This window comes from Chiloscyllium plagiosum, unplaced genomic scaffold, assembly GCF_037043375.1.
Source record: "Chiloscyllium plagiosum isolate Xiang-an unplaced genomic scaffold, Cpla_swu_hap1 HiC_scaffold_36, whole genome shotgun sequence".
Taxonomy (NCBI): Eukaryota; Metazoa; Chordata; class Chondrichthyes; order Orectolobiformes; family Hemiscylliidae; genus Chiloscyllium; species Chiloscyllium plagiosum.
In genome coordinates this window covers 36,174,437-36,194,608 of record NW_028270174.1, presented here as the reverse complement: position 1 = coordinate 36,194,608, position 20,172 = coordinate 36,174,437, and the positions used below count along the sequence as shown (strand labels likewise).

The 20,172-nt window shown below is 41.5% G+C and overlaps 1 protein-coding gene across 1 annotated transcript in view; it reads left to right on the top strand.

Moving 5' to 3' along the window:
* The window catches only part of fat4 (FAT atypical cadherin 4), a 381,091-nt gene extending 361,301 nt beyond the window's left edge, over positions 1-19,790 (top strand). The window contains exons 16-18 of the mRNA XM_043674087.2: positions 1,444-1,661; positions 4,320-4,581; positions 16,874-19,790. Of these exons, the coding sequence (XP_043530022.2) occupies positions 1,444-1,661; positions 4,320-4,581; positions 16,874-18,765 (2,372 nt within the window). The 3' untranslated portion in view covers positions 18,766-19,790. The remainder of the gene's footprint in view (positions 1-1,443; positions 1,662-4,319; positions 4,582-16,873) is intronic.
* Positions 19,791-20,172: the final 382 nt, after the last annotated feature.

The window sequence follows — 20,172 nt, the reverse complement described above, 5'->3', positions numbered from 1 at the left end:
AGTGTCTCACTGTGAACTGACAAGTTTATTATCACATGCCTTACATTCAGCTGAACCAAAGAATCGGTACGAATTGACCCAGTAATGCAAAACATTTGAAAATATATGATAGACCACTGTGAGGCCCCACTGTTTCTACTAACTTCATTGGATCGCAATAATGTACTGAAATATTTCATCACCATTGTATATTTTTGTTGAGGGGTTCTAGATCACTCAAAATGAAACCTTCTATTCAGATTCAACAAATAAATGCTGACTGGGTATAATGTAGGAGTCCTTGCAAGAATTATGATCAGGTAAAGTTATTAAGAATAACACTAGTTTACACTCTCATATTCATCATACCAAAAGGAATTTGCTTTTCATTATTTACTTTCTATGCCAGCAATTCAGTCCTGTCATAGTGTAGTGCATCAAGCTGAAAGTGAAGACAAGCAGCCTATTAAGGGGTTCACTAATAAACAATACTGGCTGTCCCTGCAGCATTCTGTTTAATGTTGGCTCTAAGGTTGACAGATAATGAGGTGATTGACATCCAAACAGATGAGTCGAACTTTCAGCTCTAAAACAGGTAGTTGAGCTGCTCATAGCAGTACTAGTACTATTTCCCATTTTGTAGCACCTTTGTTTTTCACTGCCAAGTATTTAATTCCTTTTTAATGTCAATTTTGAGTCAGATTTAATAGCCATTCGCAGTAATGTGTTCCTTAGTTTGGAAACTCTTTGCATAAGCTCTTTATGCAAATGCTTTGCATGTGAACCAGGATAGCTGAGTTGATAGAGCATCAGACTTTTAATCTGAGAGTCCAGAGGTGTAGCCTTTTGGGACAGCATGGTGGCTCAGTGGTTAATACTGTTGCTTTGCAGCACCAGGGACATGAGTTTGATTCTAACCTCGGGTGACTGTCTGGGATTCCTCCCACAGTCGAAAGGTGTGCAGGTTAGGTGGATTGACCATGCTAAATTGCCCTGTAATCAGGGTCCTGGGATGTGCAGGTTAGGTGAGTTTGGTGTGTTAAATGCAGGGATAAGGGTGTGGATCTGGGTGGGATGCTCTTCCAAGGGTCAGTGTGGACTCAATGGGCTTGCTCTCATACCGTCAGGATTATATGAACTATTTTCTTTTAAATGTCTCTTTTGCACTTTTGTAAGTTTATTCCTGTGACCAACTTCATGTTGCCAATTCATTAACTACTAGTAAAGACCTGTCACTATTTATCATTTCAAAGCCTGGAATATCTCTGTTGGCTGCCTCTTTAACTTTCTCTTTACTGCTGAAACTAAAGAAATATTCGCTGTTGCACTGTTGGTTTGGTATATTTAGACAGAATTAACAATGGCATACTCTTGACAATTAACTTACAGTAATTTGAACTTTGAAAGCTCTTTCCAAATATTTCAAAGTCGATGTTCATTGTGGCAAAAATATTATTCTTCTAGTGATCAACGTGGACACTGCATTGTCACTGGATGGTAGAGGACGCCTGGACTATACAATAAATCAAAATCAGAAACGAGACTATTTAGTAAAGCAGGGTATGAAAGGACAGCCTCCAGATCCTGAGAGTGCAAGCAGCCTGGACATAAAGTTCAGAACAAGAAGCAAAAATGGCATTTTAATTCATGTCCAGGAAAACAGCAATTATACTACTGTGAAGGTAAGATTAAAGCTAGTTTCAGATGATTTGATTAGACTGCATGCACTGCTATGGTTTTAATCATTGTTCCCATCACCCATGTCCTTTCTTCATAAAGTATTGGTCACACTGCTGGGAGGTTTTAACTAGTGCTAGGCATTGTGCCAAAAACATCCCTCATCTTAACTCTTGCCAACCACTTCCAGGGTAGATGATTGACTCCCCAGTCTCCAGCTCCATAAGCCAAAATTTCATGCGATGTGATCAGGAATGAGAAAACAATGTATTTTGTGTTTAACATCTATATTCTAGCTAAGCACCATAAACAAACATAACAAACAAAAATTGGGTGTGGTGCTTTCAACAAAAATAATGTTTAGTTGTTAGATATTGAGTAAGTGATTCATTTAACACAGATTAGATTAGATTACCGACAGTGTGGAAACAGGCCCTTCGGCCCAACAAATCCACACCAACCCGCCGAAGCGCAACCCACCCATACACTTACCCCTTCACCTAACCCAACCCCTTTGATGGGCGGCACGGTGGCACAGTGGTTAGCACTGCTGCCTCACAACGCCAGAGACCCGCCCGCCTCAGGCGACTGACTGTGTGGAGTGTGCACGTTCTCCCCGTGTCTGCGTGGGTTTCCTCCGGGTGCTCCGGTTTCCTCCCACCATCCAAAGATGTGCAGGGTCAGGTGAATTGGCCATACTAAATTGCCTGTAGTGTTAGGTAAGGGGTAAATGTAGGGGTATGGGTGGGTTTCGCTTCGGCGGGTCGGTGTGGACTTGTGAGGCCGAAGGGTCTGTTTCCACACTGTAATCTAATCTATTCTAATCTAATCTAAAAAAAATCTAATCTAATCTAACACTACGGGCAATTTAGCATGGCCAATTCACCTGACCTGCACATCTTTGGACTGTGGGAGGAAACCGGAGCACCTGGAGGAAACCCACGCAGACACGGGAAGAATGTGCAAACTCCACACAGTCAGTCGCCTGAGGTGGGAATTGAACCCAGGTCTCTGGTGCTGTGAGGCAGCAGTGCTAACCACTGTGCCACCGTGCTACTCCAAATTAAGATGCCACCTTAATTCAGGGGGTTTCAGCAAAGACGGGTGAATGTTAAAATTCTGAATAAAGTCAGAAAGTGCTGGGAATATACAGGTCAATCAACAGCTGAGAAAGTAGAAAGACAGATTTATGCCTCAGTGGAAATCTGATGAAGGAATATGTATTTTCAACTTTCCTTTTTCTGGAATGGTCTTTTCCAGATATATGTTCAGTAGTAACCTTTAGAATACTTTCTTGACCTTTGCAGTTTTCAAATACTTCACACATACGGCTGAGGATCCTGGGATTGTATTCATTGTAGTTTAGAAGATTAAGGGGAGATCTAATAGAAACTTACAAGATAATACATGGCTTGGAGAGGGTGGACGCTAGTAAATTGTTTCCGTTAGGCGAGGAGACTAGGACCCGTGGACACAGCCTTAAAATTAGAGGGGGTCAATTCAGAACAGAAATGCGGAGACATTTCTTCAACCAGAGAGTGGTGGGCCTGTGGAATTCATTGCCGCAGAGTGCAGTGGAGGCCAGGACACTAAATGTCTTCAAGGCAGAGATTGATAAATTCTTGATGTCACAAGGAATTAAGGGCTACGGGGAGAATGCGGGTAAGTGGAGTTGAAATGCCCATCAGCCATGATTGAATGGCGGAGTGGACTCGATGGGCCGAATGGCCTTACTTCCACTCCTATGTCTTATGGTCTTATCTAATTCCCTTATTGTTGAAGCATTGACCCTAGCATAGTGGATATTGCACAGAGCTCCAGTTACTAATAGTCGAATCAATTACCTTTTATCGGGTATCGGGTTACTTGTAACAATTGTTCTTCTAAAACAAAATAATACAACAGTATAAAGCTTAGAATTAAATAAAATTGTTAATCCTTGAATGAAAAGAATAAAAGTGTCATTGTTGTTTTTGTCCATAAATCTTTCTGAATAAGACAGTTTCATTTTTCAGTGGCAAAGTTCACATTATATGTAATGTACTGCATAGAGTAACTCAAGAAGTCAAATGGCCCATCGGATATATGTAAATGATACAACCAGCCACTCAGAGATGGTTATTAATGAGGACAGGCTGGTGTACAAAAGCAACCTGATATTAGAAAATTTAGGGAGGTTGCATACCATCACTTTATGTCAGGCAAAAACAAATGATGAAATTTGACATATTTGTTTTTCAGTGGAGTGTTCTGACCCAACACTACTGAAAAAACTGCATGTCATAAGCCATATGAAGACTTCTACATAGTTGCCGTAGCATTTTGACTTTCACAGGCATTCAGGGTTTTTAAAATTGAAAATGGCATAAATCCAAATGGTCAAAGCATTTATTTGCTTTTGAAGAATTTAACTGTATTTCATACTGCAGTTGTACAATACATATGGTTCTAATAGTACAGATATTTATTGTATTATGGGAGAATGTTTTAAGAGGATTTGCAATGTGAACAATGATTTCAATGTCAAATTAGCTTGTGAATCTGATATCCTAATGAGCATCAAAGTTATCATTTAAATTCTGTTTTGAGTCTGCCTCTGCCATCACTTCTTTTAATTGAAACAAACTAACAGTGAGGTTGTGTTTTTCATCTTTTCCCTCCAGGTGAAAAATGGGAAAGTACATTATACCTCTGATGCTGGAGTTGGTGGAAAAGTTGAGAGGAATATTCCTGAAATTTCTGTTTCGGATGGCCAGTGGCATACTGTTGTGATTCAGAAAAATGGATCCATTACCACCTTTTCAGTTGATAAGATGTATACGAGAGAAATACTTCATATCACCCAGGATTTTGGAGGATTGAATGTCCTCACGGTTTCCCTTGGAGGCGTACCTCCGGGACTGAATTACCAAAGCACTGATCCAGGTGAGGAGTTGCCCACATGAGTTATTGATCTACGCACAAGAGATGGATGTTCCACACATCCTTTTTTCATACATCAAAAACTCATACCAAGGATGAAAACATGTGACATTATAGAATTATGCTTGGGTACTTAAGAAGATTAGGGTCTCCTTAAGCGAACCTTTCGCCCTAGAAAATGAATGCCAGGCTGTCGGAGAATACTTTGTACATCATTTGAGTTTTAGTCAAATGGATGTTTCTCATTCCTGACTATCATATTGCAGTGTTGATATGTGTTGTTTAGTTTGTTATATTTGCCTTCATTACAACACTTTAAAATTGCCTATCATATTTGGATCTTTTGAGCTCAAGAAGGTGTTATAAAATGCTATTTTTGAATCCTTAATTGTCAGAAGAGGCGTGATGTATTGGAACTATTATCACCAAACCAGAGAAGGTCGAGATGAGATTTTATAGATGCCAAAAAAACCGTTTTGACAGAATGAAGGACACCTTCCTGTCATCGCCCAACCAATGTCAAGGGTTGATTTAATTTTAAATCGTTACTAAGAGATGAAAGAGTGATTAAGATAAATATCTTTATCCAGATGGTTTATGTAATCGGGATTGTTGAGATAAAGATCGTTTAAAAACAGATGTGAAGATGTTTAGGACAGGAATACCACAAGATTGAATTAAGCCAGACAAAAATTTAGGCAAAGGTGGGTACTGCAGATGCTGGAGATTAGAGTCACGATTAGAGAGGTGCTGGAAAAGCACAGCAGGTCAGGCAGCATCCGAGGAGCAGGAACATTGACGTTTCAGGCAAAAGCCCTTCATCAGGAATGAGGCTGGGAGCCTTGGGGGTGGATAGATAAATGGGATGGGTATGTAGCTGTGAGGAAGGTAGCTGTCTGGAGGAAGTGGGAGGATTCAAAGGAGAAATTGTTGAAGTTCAGCCAAACAAACGAGTGTATCAGTGGAAGCTACCTTGCCCCCAGCCCTACCCACCCCCCTCCCATTTATCTCCCCACCCATGAGCCTCCCAGCCTCATTCCTGTTGAAGGGCTTTTGCCCGAAACATCGATTTTCCTGCTCCTCGGATGCTGCCTGACCTGCTATGCCTTTCCAGCACCACTCTAGTCTTGACTCCAGTCAAAAATCTGATTACAAAAGGTGGATTGAAAGGTCAGGTGTACAGAAGAGTAGAGTTGAAGAAATGGAGGTCGAGATTGCAGTTATTGGCAGGAAGGAAACCATAAAATATTCAGAGATGAGGTTAAGAATGTTTAGCTTGAAGAATTGGTTTCCAATCACCCAGAAGCAGGTTAATAAAGACAAGGATGTAAGTGAACAGAACCTGGGGCAGTGTATCTTGAAGGAAGTAGATTTCTTATGATCTTAATGATGGCAGCAGTGTGGATAACAGGAGGGCTGTGGAATAGCAGTTAGTGCTATAGATGTGGGGATTTCACACAGTGCACAGCTAAAACAGACCAGGAATTAAAGCAGGGCCCAATTCCAGTAACTGCCAGCATCTGCCAAAATGATTTATTTTCTAAAAGTGATGACCAATTAGTAAATTAACACCGTAAGATGTAGGAGCAGAAGTAGTCAATTCAGCTCCCGAGCCTGCTCTGCCAAATGACTGATCTGACAACCGGCAGCTCCACTTTCCTGCCTTTTCCCCATAACCCTTGGTTCCCTTCCTGATCAAAAATCTGTCCACCTGACCTTTGAATACACTTAGCCAGTTATCCCCGACATCCTTCTGTTCTAAAGAATCCTGGAGGCTCGCTGCCCTCAGAGAGAAAAGAACCTTCTCATCTCTGTCTTAAATGGTTGACCCCTTATTTTGAGATTACACCATCAAGGGGAAACAGTCTCTCTTTATCTACACTGTCAGGCCCCTTAGAAATCTTATATTCTTCAATAAGGTTGCATCTCAATCTTCTGAATTCCAATGAATACAGGCCCATCTTACTCAACCTCTCTATAAGACAGTCCCTCCATATCAGTATTAGCCTAGGGAACTGCCTCTAACACCAGTATATCTTTCATTAGATAAGGGGGCCAAAACTGTTCACAGAATTCTAGTTGTGGCCTACCCAGTGCCTTGTATTATTTTTAACAAAACCTCCCTACATTTGTCATTAGTTCCCTTTGAAATAAAGGCCCGCATTCCATTTGCCATCTGTATTACCTGTTGAACGTGGTGGCTAGCTTTTTCTTATTTATGCACAAGCACTCCCAAATCTCGCTGTTCTGTAGCTTTCTGCGGTCTTTCTCCATTTAAATAATATTCAGCTCCTCTATTCTTCCTGCCGATGTGTACACCCTCACAGTTTTCAAATGCCAAGCTTTTTGCCCACACATTTAATAGACATGCACAAGCAAATTATATGGAAAATGCAAACTTCTCAGGACTAATGCTCAGCAGCACTGATTATCAGAATAGCGGTTGCATCCTTGACATTTAGACCTGCTAAGGAAATGGTATTCAAACTAAAACATTGCTTTGCTTACTGTATGTTGTGGAGATGCCGGTGTTGTCTGGGGTGGACAGTTAAAAATCACACAATGCCAGGTTATCGTCCAACTGGTTTATTTGCAAGTAAATAAACCAAAAGGAGCAATGCTCCAAAAGCTTGTACTTCCAAATAAACCTGTTGGTTTACAACCTGGTATCTTGTGATTTTTAACTTTGTGAAGTTTAGTCAGTTGTTTTCCAGTTCACTGGATAATGTTGGAGATCAAAAAATAAGTTCACCGATGAGCAAACAAGACCACTGTCCAGCAGGAGCTGTAGCCATTTTCTTTGTCTCATTCATAAATACCGGAGGACACCTGCCACTAATATGAAGGATGGAGTTCTTTCAGCCCACAAGCAGCATGGGCAATGATGATAAATTTCAGAAAATTTGGTGAAAATGGAAAAATCTGATTCTTGACAATGAGAAAACAAATTGCAATTTTCCCCTTATTAGTCAAAGGGGGAGTTCTGAATCTTAATAATAAGCAGCAACTACCTTATTTCTGTACATTTGCATGTCATGATTAGCTAATCCCACCTCTTCTACTTGCAACTAATGATTCTCCCATACACTGCCAAGAACAATTTGAGTGCCAATTCCTAAGACTGAAGCCAGAGCTATTACCTGCTGGATGCAGCCTGCTGTTTGCTTCTCTGCGCCTCCAACTTAGGATTCATTCATCATCATCACATTGCACACTGTACGGACAACGGTCACCACCAACCGTCATCCACAGAAATCATCATTGGCAAAACACCAACCTTACCATCATCATACTTGATATTGGGCTAATTCATAATACAGTTCGGCACTTCAGCAATGCCTCACATGACAGTGCTTTTGGCAAGTCACACTGCACACAGGATTGCACACTCATCTCATACTTCTATACAAGAAGAAGCAATTGTTGCTATTTGGGATCCATCTCAATCTTGGGAGTGAGAGTCCATCCAAGATCCTAACAGATACCCTGCATCAATTTAATGCTAGGAGCAGAGGTATTTTCATTGAGGTGAGATTTGTGCCTCATTCTTGGGAGGAAACCCTATCTTAGAGAATTGCCAGCCAATTGAATCTTTTGGAGCTCTGTAGTCTGAGCAGAGCCACCTGGGAGTTATGGTCACTGCTAGGACGACGGACAGTCATAGAAACATACCCTTTGGTCCAACTCATCAGCTTCAACCAGATAATCTAAACCCCAGTCCCATTTGCCAACATTTGGCTCATATCCCGCTAAACCCTTCCTATTCATATACCCATGAAGATGCCTTTTAAATGTTGTAATTGTACTTGCCTCCACCACCTTCTCTGGCAGCTTGTTCCATACATGCGCCACTCTCTACATTAAAAAAAAATTGCCCCTTAGATCCTTTTTAAATCTTTCTCCTCTCAACTTAAACCTATGCCCTCTAATTTTGGACTCCCCCCATCCTTGGGAAAAGACCATGTCTATTTACCCTATCTATGCCCTTCATGATTTTATAAACCTCTGTGAGGTCAGCCCCTCAGCCTTTGATACTCCAGGGAAAATAGCCCCAGTCTATTCAGCCTCTCCCTGCAGCTCAAACCCTCCAACTCCATCAACAACCTTTTATGAAGCCTGTCAAGTTTAACAACACCTTTCCTACAGCAGGGAGACCGGAACTGAATGCACTACTCCAAATGTGGCCTTACCAATTACCTATACAGTCCTTCTAAGGAGTTATGTCTAAGGTCAGGGATCCCAGGTGTTTGGAAGTGTCATGTTCAAGAGATCAGAAAGCTGATTGAAAGTGAGGGAGAGGCATGCCTCAGGTAGGTAGCAAGATCCTTCAAATGTCACTTTGTCTGGTACCAGCCTGTGCAATTCAAGCTGTCAGGCTGCCCACATTCTGTAGGCCTCCCCCTAGCATGATTAATACACCAGCTTTGGGAAGTGCCTTTGGGCCATTAATTGTTAACTTATGGGCCTCAACAGGACAAATGGGCCACCCAACCCTCCTGGCCCCCTCCCATAAAACTCCACACAGGTTCAGAGTGGGCCGTTATGTGGCAGGAAGGCCCCCCGTTGTATCAGCCCCACCACCCCTGCCTTTAAACCCACCAGCAAGGGAGCATAATAATTCAGCTTATTGTATAAGTAAGAGTTGTTTTACAAAGTGTAAGCTGCATCTTTTTAATGAATGTTGTGTGCAATGGAACGTACTGTTTTTCCCAATCAACTAACAGGTATATTGCATTAGAGGTCATGTAGCTCGGTCTCCCATTTACTTAAAAAAAAAGCAGAAACACCATACTGTCAGATCCTTGCATTCATGTTAAATTCATCATTAAGATATATTTACAAGAGTAAATGCACAAAGTCTGAAGGCAACTTTATATTGAAAGCACAGTGCCTGACTTACCTGATGGATGTTATATGGAAGATGACTCATACGGAGGCCCTCTTAGAACCCTGACTGAGTTGAGGCATTACAAAGCAGTGAACTGAAAACCAGAAAAGGGCCATAAATTATACCAGTTAACCTTTATATAATATAATGGCAGGGTTTATATCGTCTGTTTACTGTTGACACCTGCTGGTCGTTTAAATCACATCTTGTTCAATTCTGGCACATCTGTTAATATTTTTAAACAATATACAACCTGAACTCCTTTTAGAACAAAGTTTCCTTGATGGTTCAGCCATTTAGTATCTGATGTATTCATCTGTATTCTTGCATGATGTAATGCTTGCCAACAATTGAAACCATTCCTATGTCTGACTGGTGGAAGCTGGAGATTGTATACATGATTTTCCTCGTCAGTGGATTTAGCACACTAACAGTTCTTCATGCCTGCTTCCGGGAATTCCAGACATTATTTGCATCTTCTGTAAGCAGTGTGCCTTGTGAGTCATTGATAAGGTGCTGCAGTTGAAGGGGGGCCATTTTGTTTCTATAATATCATTCAAAGCAATAGGCTGGGGTCTTCACAAATTTAACAGGGACTAAATTGAACACCCCTCAAAAATGTGTGCTATAAGACAATATGCATTAATCCAACTTATTGCCTCAGATGCAGACAGCTTGCCAACTTTGTGTTCCCTCATGATTTTTATGCACGGGTACGTGCAGCCAATGCTAAAGGTACTGTTAACTGACTGCAAGCATCACCAATGGAGCCAATTCATGAGAAGCCAATATACTAAGCCTGCCACTAGGGAAGTTCAGACTACTTCCACTAAGATTGCTCATGTCCAAAGTCATTTGCAGGATGTTACAGCAGTCCATTCATCTGTTCTTGGGAATTCTGAGACATTGCGCCCTATGGTCACCATTCTCCCACCCCTACCCTAGGTATTGGCAACTAATCTGGTGCATGAGCCTGCCACCTTCTCTCAGGCTTCCTGAGGGGCTCCATGCAGGAGGGTGTTTCATTGGCTTTTGTGTGGAATTGTGGTTGGGTTGATTTGTAAGTTTAGTTTTGAATGTTTATTCGGTGTTGTCATGATTAATAACAAGGGAAGATAAGGTTGGGAATGTATTTACAGGTATCTCAGTCACATGAAGTGATCACAGACAGACTGAAAACAGCTCTACTTTTCTCTTCTGCATTTCAAACTAGTCACAGTAGAGTTGGTGGCAAGCCCTGGGCAGACTGGCTCCAATTATAACCTGTGCTTTATTGAGTCCTGCCGGGCTGCTCCAAGCAGTCAAAACATAGTTTCAGCACCTGAGTGATCAACGCTATCTGGAAGTATGATTTTCATTGTATGCATGCTTCCAGCCTCTGTATGGGTTGTACACCAGTGCCATGAGCAAACAATAGCCCTTACAAACAGTTCACAGTGTCATTTGCACATGACAAAGTGAACTGCTGCTGTGTAAAGGCATTGTGACTACTGCCATGAAACCATGCATTGGCTTGTAAGATACACTGCATATGGTCACACAGCACACATATTGGACTCACTTTGGTAAAAGTACATCTCAAGAGTTAATATATGCAATCATTGGCATCCAAAACCAAAAGGAAGTGTGCAATCATTGCAGTGTAATGTTCTCATTCTGCCTGCTTCTTAAAGGCAAGTAAGAATGTAATGTGTTCAGCACTCTTGGAATACAGAGTCTCAGTGACCTCCCTTATGTAATAGTGGGTGGCACATTGGGAGATATTGCAGGCATCACCTGCCTCATCTGATAAGGAGCCAGGCTACACACACATTCACAGCCATGGTTCCCTTCTAAACACAATGCCATCCTCACCCTGTTCTGAGATTATAGTTATAGCTGCAGCAGTTGACAAATTTCACTGCAGGCCACCTCAGTGATGCAGAGTTTTGACACACTCTGCCTTGCTGAGACTCATGGAGAAAAAGCAGGATGGTTATGGCCTCTGCTTGAGACTCTTCTCTCCATCCTGGTGCTCCCTCATCTTGTAATTTGTCCTGCTCTGCATGCTCTACATTGAGTTTCCAAGACATGGTGTAATCCATGTCTACGGCTGCATCCATGTCTAGGAGTACACAGTTTGTACAGAAATTGTTGGGACAGCTCAAAGTTCTGAAGAAGGATCATTGGGCCTGAAGTGTTAACTCTGTTTTCCTTCCACAGCCCTAGTGAGGTTTCCCAACAATTTCTGTTTTTGTTTCTTATTTCCAGCTTCCGCTGTTCTTTGGTTTTTTTGGTTTGCACAGAATCCTTGAAGTCAGGACAAAGTTGTTCAGCATATGCCAAACAACTTCCAGTGAATGTTATCAACTTTGAAGATCTGACAAAACCAGAAAACACTTCCACAGTTGCAGCAACTGCCAGTAGAAGTCAATCAGCAAGTGACCTAAAAGGATTTGATGCTCCCTTAACATTGCAGGGAGTGTCCTTCCTGCTACTGAAGGTCCATTCAACTGTGCATGTTTAAGTGATAATAGTAGATGGAGCACTGAACTCCGAAACCACAGCACTGGTTTTGAATTAATGTCTATTTTGCAAACTTGCACTGGGCACTCCCAGCACATGTGTTAATGCTCTCACCAGTATAACATCTGGTATGCCTTGCAGCAGAATTGTCTGCACACTGCAAGTACCATTTTTTGAACGAAATCGTCACTCTTGGCACTGAGAAACCAAGTAATTCAGTGGAAATATCAGTGTCTGTACTGCACCAAAGAATGACCCAAATATTGGGATTCAAGGGAAAGAGTATCATTATTGGCATGAACTGGGGTGAGCTTCAGATATTGAGTGCTATCTCTAGCATTCCCCACACACCCATTTAATACTATTGTTCACAGAACCTTGCAGCTCTAGGAAAGTATCAGGAGACAATGGACTATAATGATTGTGTTTCCGAGCAAGTATCCTTCACACCCCTCACTTTCCTGAAAGTATTCCTTCAGTTCCAGCTGAACGCAAAGGAAAAGTAATGCAACCTGTGTCTAATCCTATCCTATTCCAATATGTAGGTCGTATTCTATTTGATCGGATGCAGTGCCATCAAACTGTTTTCTTAAAGGGAAATGGCCCACAACCAGAAAGAAATAATGCTGCCTCGATTTCTTCCTGCTGCTATACATTAGTCGTGGGGAAGAGCTCAATATCAGCAAGCAACTGAGCTCACTTTGCTGCCAAAAGGGAACCGTAATGGCAAGACTCATTTGGCAGGGGGTTCAAATCTTAATCAGCCCAAGGTCTCCTTTATGAGCTGTATCCACATCTGTCTTACAGCTGGCAATACTGAGTGACTGTTTCATAAGCAAAGCACAGCCTTCTCATCGCTGAAGAGTCAGAGTGAAGGAACTCTTCTTGCATCTGGAGGTGGGGAACTGTGAGTAATGGCAGAAGCGAGAGGCTGTGAAGCCTGTCACCCACTGGCCATTCTCCTGAACCTACCTCCTGTTCCACCTTGAAGCAGGGGAGGTCCAGTTAAGGTTCTTACACTTTCAATACATTGAAGGACTTTGCAAAGCGTTAATGCGATGATAAAATGTATCAAGTAACCTTTTGGTAGAAAAGGGAATTGCAAAAGATGTTTTTTAAAACCTGAAAAATAAATAAAAATCAATGTGGTGAACATGAAGAGTTCCATTTAGGTTGATACAGGTTCCTTATGGCTTCACTGCATGGAAGATAGGAGCACCTCCTTCCCATACCACACTTTTCTGCTGTTGGACAGGGGGAAGTGCAGCGTTAGGATAATTCCAGGCTTTGCAAACCCATCGCAGGGTATAAACTCCATTCTAGGAGGTTCAGAGTTTGACTTAGGGCTGGTGGTGGTTGTGCAGCACAAAGATTACAGCAATACTCCTCAAGTATTTGTCAGCAGACACAGTGAAATAGCCAGTCTTTTTTCATTTTGCAGGCAGTTTTCCATTCAAATATTTAAGGCGCAGGAGATTGAAGTGGTTTGATAGCTTTCTGGATAGTTTTCTTGATTGTTCTTTTGCAGCTTGACTATTCGAATGATCCTATGCACCTCTCACACATTCACCAACTCACTACACTTAACCCAGATGCTTGCATCCTCCCAGATAGTATGCTGCATTTTGAGGCATTCAGTAGAAGTCAGCTTCCATCTTATTCAGAATTGAATAATTGAAGAACTTTGAGGGTAATTTTGGTATGGCAGAATTCTACAGAATAGCAAATTGGCAGACTATTTTGCATTTCTCCTGCTTTTGCAACTACATAACTACAGAGGTGTAAATATCTACTTAATATAATTTTTCTTTCTCCAAATTTCTCCCAACACTAAAGCTCTCCACTCAGCACCTATGGAACAGCTTGCTGGTGAAACTGATAATATTAACATGCTCTGTCGGCACCAACAGCTGCTGGTCTGTTCACCAAACTATTTCCCCTATTTCTCTCATATTTCCAGACACATTTCTCTGAGAAATAGTGATGAGGCACTGGATACTAGCCTCCAGTCACATAAGCAACTTTCTATCACCATCCACTGTCTCCAATTTTGGATCCATCTTGCCAAATTAGCCTGGATTCCATGTGTTTTTATCTTCTGTATCAGTCACCCCTGTGGGACTTTGTCAAATATTTTGCTGAAATCCTGTATAAACTACTCTAATTACACTACCTCAACTGCACCTCTTTTGATCAAATTTGTTCAGCATGGCCTTCCTTTGACAAAGCCATGTTGACAATCCCTGATCAAAACTTGCCTCTCCAGGTAGAGATTAATTCTCTCCAATAGTTTTCCAACCATTGATGTGAGACTCACATATGGATTATAGCGGCTTACCTTTACCTTCCTAAATCCCTGGTTTCTCTTTAACAAATGTGGGCCACGGCCTCTGACTTATCACCCTCCCCTTTCAGGATGTCATGCAGACATTCAGTGACATCCCGGACCGTGGTCCCAGTAGGTCAATATGCCTTCCTGGAGTCACATCTGTGGCTGTAGGAAAGCCAGTCTGCAGCCTTCGCTATAGAGAGTCACCTATCACTACTTCCTTTGGACTCCTGCTCCTCCACACTTGTTGAGTTGGGCCACCCATAACGCTGTGTTCCCCAGTGGGACCTTCACTCTCATCGATTTCCAGCGCAGAAAAATGGTTATCGAATAGGGTGCCCTCTGGGGTTTTCCTGTCTTCCTGCCTCACCCCTTTTCTCTGCCTGGTGGTCACCCATTCCATCTCTGACTGCAACTCGTTAACCTGTAGAGTGAGCTAAATCAGAAAATGTGCTATTCACGTGGCCTTCAGCCTCACCATTATACCTCTGCACCTTCAGCCAATACTCAAGTTCCAAGGTGTTTGAGCTGGTGGCATTTCCTACAGGAAAAGTCACCCAGATTGCCAGAAGCATGCAATAATTCCCACACGCTGCTGACAGTACAACACACTGACTTAGGCTCTCCTGTCAGTATCAATTAAATTTAAAGAACCTTACATTTGGGATTACTGGGAAAAAGTTAAATTATTACCATGATTACCCAAATGCAAAATGCTCAAATAACTGTAAAGGCAGTGTAAATCACAATAGAATGCTATAAGATAGTATTGAGTGGTTGAAAAAACAATAAAGATAGAAAAGAGAAATACCTACCCATCACATACTCGAGATGTCGCACTGGCATGTTGACTCAATGTTGCAGGACTGTAGTGGCTTATATCCAAGTTCCTTTCCCTGTAATGAAGCAAGAGCCTATTTCTACAGGGCAAGGTGAGTGGAAGGACAAATGGAAATGCAAACAAACAAACAGCTTCCACCACTCCCCTAAATTCCCGTTGATCAAACTGCAGCGACTTTTATTCAAGGTGCAGCTGCATTCATTTGCATGAGGTGGTGATGTGAAGTGTTACTTTTCAGCCCATGATGACTAAATCTCCCACTGAAAAAGTTTAAAAAAAAAGAAAGAGGAGACTGCAGTCTAGAAATCTAGAAGCTCAAATAGAAAATGCTAAGATCAACAAATAATAGGTTGATCAGTATTTGAAAAGAGAAACAAATTTTTTGAGAGTTTAACAGCCATAAACCGGTAGTGGGGTTGGCAAGTATGTAGGTTGGATATACCAGTAGGTCTTTTTCTTTCCTTCATAAGATGTTATAAAGGCGAGTCATGAAAATTGCTGAATAATTTACACAGAGAATCTCAGTGGAGCAATGAAAGATATCAGAAAGCCAAAAGGAAGTGAAAATGGCGCCAAAATGAAGTAGAAATTGGAGGGGGGCATGCAGACTGGGAAATGGGGATAACAGTCAAGTTGTCAAAGTCAGTGTTTGTGCCTGAGGGTTGCAGGTTTCCAAAACACACTGGCTTTCAGGAAACCCTTTTTATTCAGTGAGTGATACCCTCTGTTGTCTTTCTTCTATTAAAATGCGCTTTGATCATTCTTGTCGACGTACAAATTACTTTGTTATAAATAAATGAAATACTTCATTCACTAAAACTTTAATGTATTAATAATTTCCATAGCAGCTATTGTATTTTATTGGCATTGTTCCAACAGCTGTTTTTATTTTAAAATGCAACATTTCTTTGTCTTATTGCATGAGCTTACATGGTATATGTTACCAGATATTTAATTTTATTTAATGGTTCTTTTCTCTTTGGGACTATAGTGTAGCCACTGGATTAGGCCTCTGGGAGGTGATTAGGCACTGAATATAATATTAATGTGCTATTTGCAGCATTAACTGTTACATGTAAATATGTTGGTTATCACAAATATGAATCAGACACTCTGTAACTAGATAATGACTGGGTTTTAGCTTGTAGTGCTCTTGGTATGTTGGGCACATTAAAACTGTGTTAGTACTGATCAATATGCAAACTGCATTCAGAGCTCTCATATCAGTTGACTTCTGTCTGAATGTTTAATTTAGGGGCTCAGGAATTTCTACAGGAATTGATGGCTGTCAAACCTGAGCTTTGAGTAATAAAGAAAAATCTCATGATCTCAGGCTAATTGCGATCTTGGTCACGGTCAATGTTAAGCATCTTTCAATGGTGGTTGGTTCTGTGTAATCTAAAAGGACTAGTAGCAAAATGAGGCAAAACCCTCCCCATCCCAGTAGTAAAATGGGAATTAAATAACTCTCAATGTGAATATTTGCAGAGGCACAGCTCCCCATAGCTTTGTCGTCAGTGAAGCCCTCTTCCTATCATAGATATCTGGTGTAAATGAGTTGCTCTTTTAGTACAGAAAACCTATTGCACAACTATTGTAAAGCTCAGTGTCAACAAAACAGGAAATCTAAGAGTGGCAATATTTTTTAGCAACAGAAAAACACAAATATGTTTGTACAAAATTGACTTGGAAAGTTTTGATGACAGATTGTTTTTTTTCTTATTGTTTCCAGATTTTGATGGCTGTATCTCTTACGTGACATACAATGGAGAAACACTGCCCTTCACTGGGCAGCACAAGGATGTTACAATATTGAAAAGTGATCCTTCTGTTAAATCAGGATGTAGAGGTCCTAACGTGTGTGCAAGTGACCCATGCTCAGGGGGACTGATGTGTGTGAACCAATGGTATGCATATGATTGTGTCCCACCCGGAGAATGTGCTTCCAGTCCTTGTCAGAATGGAGGGAGCTGCGAACCGCTTCCACAATCTGGATTTACCTGCACATGCCCTGAACTCTATACCGGTGAAACATGCAAGACAGTGGTGGCGTGTGTCGGTGTTCAGTGTCCCTCAGGAACTATTTGCAGAGCTGGAGTGGATAAAGGCTACACCTGCAGTGCTAAACCGCAAACGGAGGAGCTTTCTTTGCCACTCTGGGCTGTCCCTGCGATAGTTGGCAGCTGTGCCACGTTCCTTGCTCTCGTCGTCCTTGGTCTGATTGTGTTTAACCAGTGTCGAGGCAAAAAGGCAAAAGTTCAAAAGGACGGGAAGTCAAATAAGAAGAAAGAGAAAAAGAAGAAAGGTAGTGAGAATGAAGGCTTCGATGATCCAGATCATCTCCCTCCATATGATGAGGAGCTGACTGTGAGAAAGCAGCCTGAAGGAGTTCCAAAACCTGATATAATTGAAAGGGAAAATCCCTACTTGATCTTCGATGAGACAGACATCCCACACACGACAGATACATTGCCAAGTGGGCAGCCCTGTATAGGCCCTGAAACAGAACTTGAGCATTATGACATTGAAAATGCCAGCAGCATTGCCCCTTCAGATGCAGACATTATCCAACACTATAAGCATTTCCGTAGTCATACCCCTAAATTTTCCATCCAAAGACACAGTCCACTGGGGTTTGCCCGACAATCTCCCCTCCCACTAGGAGCGAGCAGTTTAAGCTATCAACCTTCCTACAGTCAGGGATTGAGAACAGCCACACTGAGTCACAACACATGCCAAAATCCTAACCCGATGTCTCGGCATAGCCCTGCACCATTCTCAAAGCCAGGAACTTTCTACCGTAATAGCCCAGCAAGAGACTTGCACCTAGCAAGAAGGGAAGGAAGCCCTAATGATATACATTCAGATGTTTGCCAGCCTGGTATTTTTAATTATGCTTCACGACTAGGAAGGAGGAGCAAAAGCCCCCAGACCATGACCAGCCATAGTCATGGTTCAAGGCCCGGCAGCCGCCTAAAACAGCCTATTGAGCAGATTCCTCTGGAGACCACACCTCCTGTAGGATTGTCCATTGAGGAGGTTGAAAGACTCAATACCCCTCGCCCTAGAAACCCAAGTATCTGTAGCGCAGATCATGGACGGTCATCCTCAGATGATGACTGTAGAAGACCTCTTTCCAGAATGAGAAACCCAGCTGATGGTACGCCTGCCCCAGAATCATCTTCAGACAGTGACTCCCACGAGTCCTTCACCTGCTCTGAGTTTGAGTACGACAGGGACAAGCCTGCAGTTTACACTTCACGAGTGCCAAAATTGTCTCAAGTCAATGAATCTGACGCAGATGATGAAGACAATTATGGTGGCAAACTGAAGCCACGGAGATATCATGGTCGTAGGGCAGAAGGAAATTCTACAGTCCTACAGGCAAGTCATGAAGACTATAAGACACAACCCAAGCTTGGACCACATGGAGCTGCGGCAGGAGCATTTAATTGGGACAGTCTATTAAATTGGGGTCCTGGGTTTGGGAATTATGTGGATGTTTTCAAAGATCTTGCATCACTTCCAGAAAATGTATCAACAGAGGCAAAAGAAGAAGCATTAAACACTGTTGCACAAAGTGCAGCTACATCTAATGATGCAGAAGCAGAAGAATATGTATAGATATAATTTATATAGACTGTTAACTTTAATACATTAATAGCTGCAATTCACTGTCAGTGAGAAGCTGTGTACTGGAACCCTTTCAAAACCATGTCCTGCTCTCATCAACCTTTGCCAGAAGCTGTAGCTCATAATTTTCTGCTGATGAAGAATTTTGTTCTGAGATGAATATTGTCTTTCAGGGTTCCACTGCATTTACAGCACATGAAGAACAATTGCATTAAAAGCACAGAAGGATCACAGTGATGTTTGTGTTCCGCAGTTGCGGAATATTTTTCCTGACTTTTTCTTTTCAGAACTGAAAACATATGTGTTTGATCTATTTGAGCACAGTGTGTTTATTATTCAGCCACTGGCACTAAAACAGCACACAAGTTGGCTAGCAATTGAAATAGTTGTGCCAATGTTGGGAGAGTGTTTCAGAACTGCCTTGGTATAGATTTCTCTCTCCCTCCCCTCACCTTTCGCTATACATTAGTCTGTCTTCTCAGTGGGTGCAGTTTATTCTGTCATAAAGTAAATGGATCAGCACCCAGTAGAACTATGTGAACTGTTCAGTCTAGCATTGGAGAAAGATTCATTTTGTTATTTTAGCGTTAGGAAACCTTGTTCTCACTTGCTTAAAAAGCAGTGTTCCCCTCCATTGTTTGATATGGGGCCAATATGAGGGAAAACTTCAAAAAATATCTGGCCTAGTTTGGCATAGAGCTAACCTTCAAAATTCTGGTGCAAACTTTAAATTCTTTTCTGTGTCCTACTTTCAGGCATCTTACTTTTATACCATTTTAGTACCCTGTAACGTTTTTTTAAAAAGACAGCTCTGTTTGTTACTGATGATATTTTCTTATGAAGTTTAAAGAAAAATGGTTCATGTTTCTTACTTTCAGGGAAGGTAAGATTGAGTACATTTTGCATTTGTTACTTATGTAACACCAGTTTTTTCATTTTTGATATAAGTGTAACATACTGTATCCTTTGTACACATAAATGCCAAATATAGAAATAAACTATTTATTTTAAAAAAGTTATTATTCTTTTATAAGATGATTAGTTTGCTTTTAGTAAAATGATATTTTGATTTTTAAACACTCTTCTAATGTAATATTTGCCTGAGCTAAATGAAATCTGGAGACCTCATTTATCATATTGCTCATTCACTTTGAGCTTGACTCCTGCAACGATTGAAACTGTGCTCAATGTACGTAACCTAAAGGGAATCAATTTGGCTAATCTCACTTTCTAGACTAAACTGCACTGAATTTGACACTAATTGTCCCTAGGCAAGGACTGTCAATCAGAGGATTCTCAAGAGTGACTAATTAGGAAATGCAAGGATCATATTAGAGCAATAAGGATGGGCAGGGCATAGTGTTGAATCAGAAGGTGCTATAATTTGCACCTAACCTG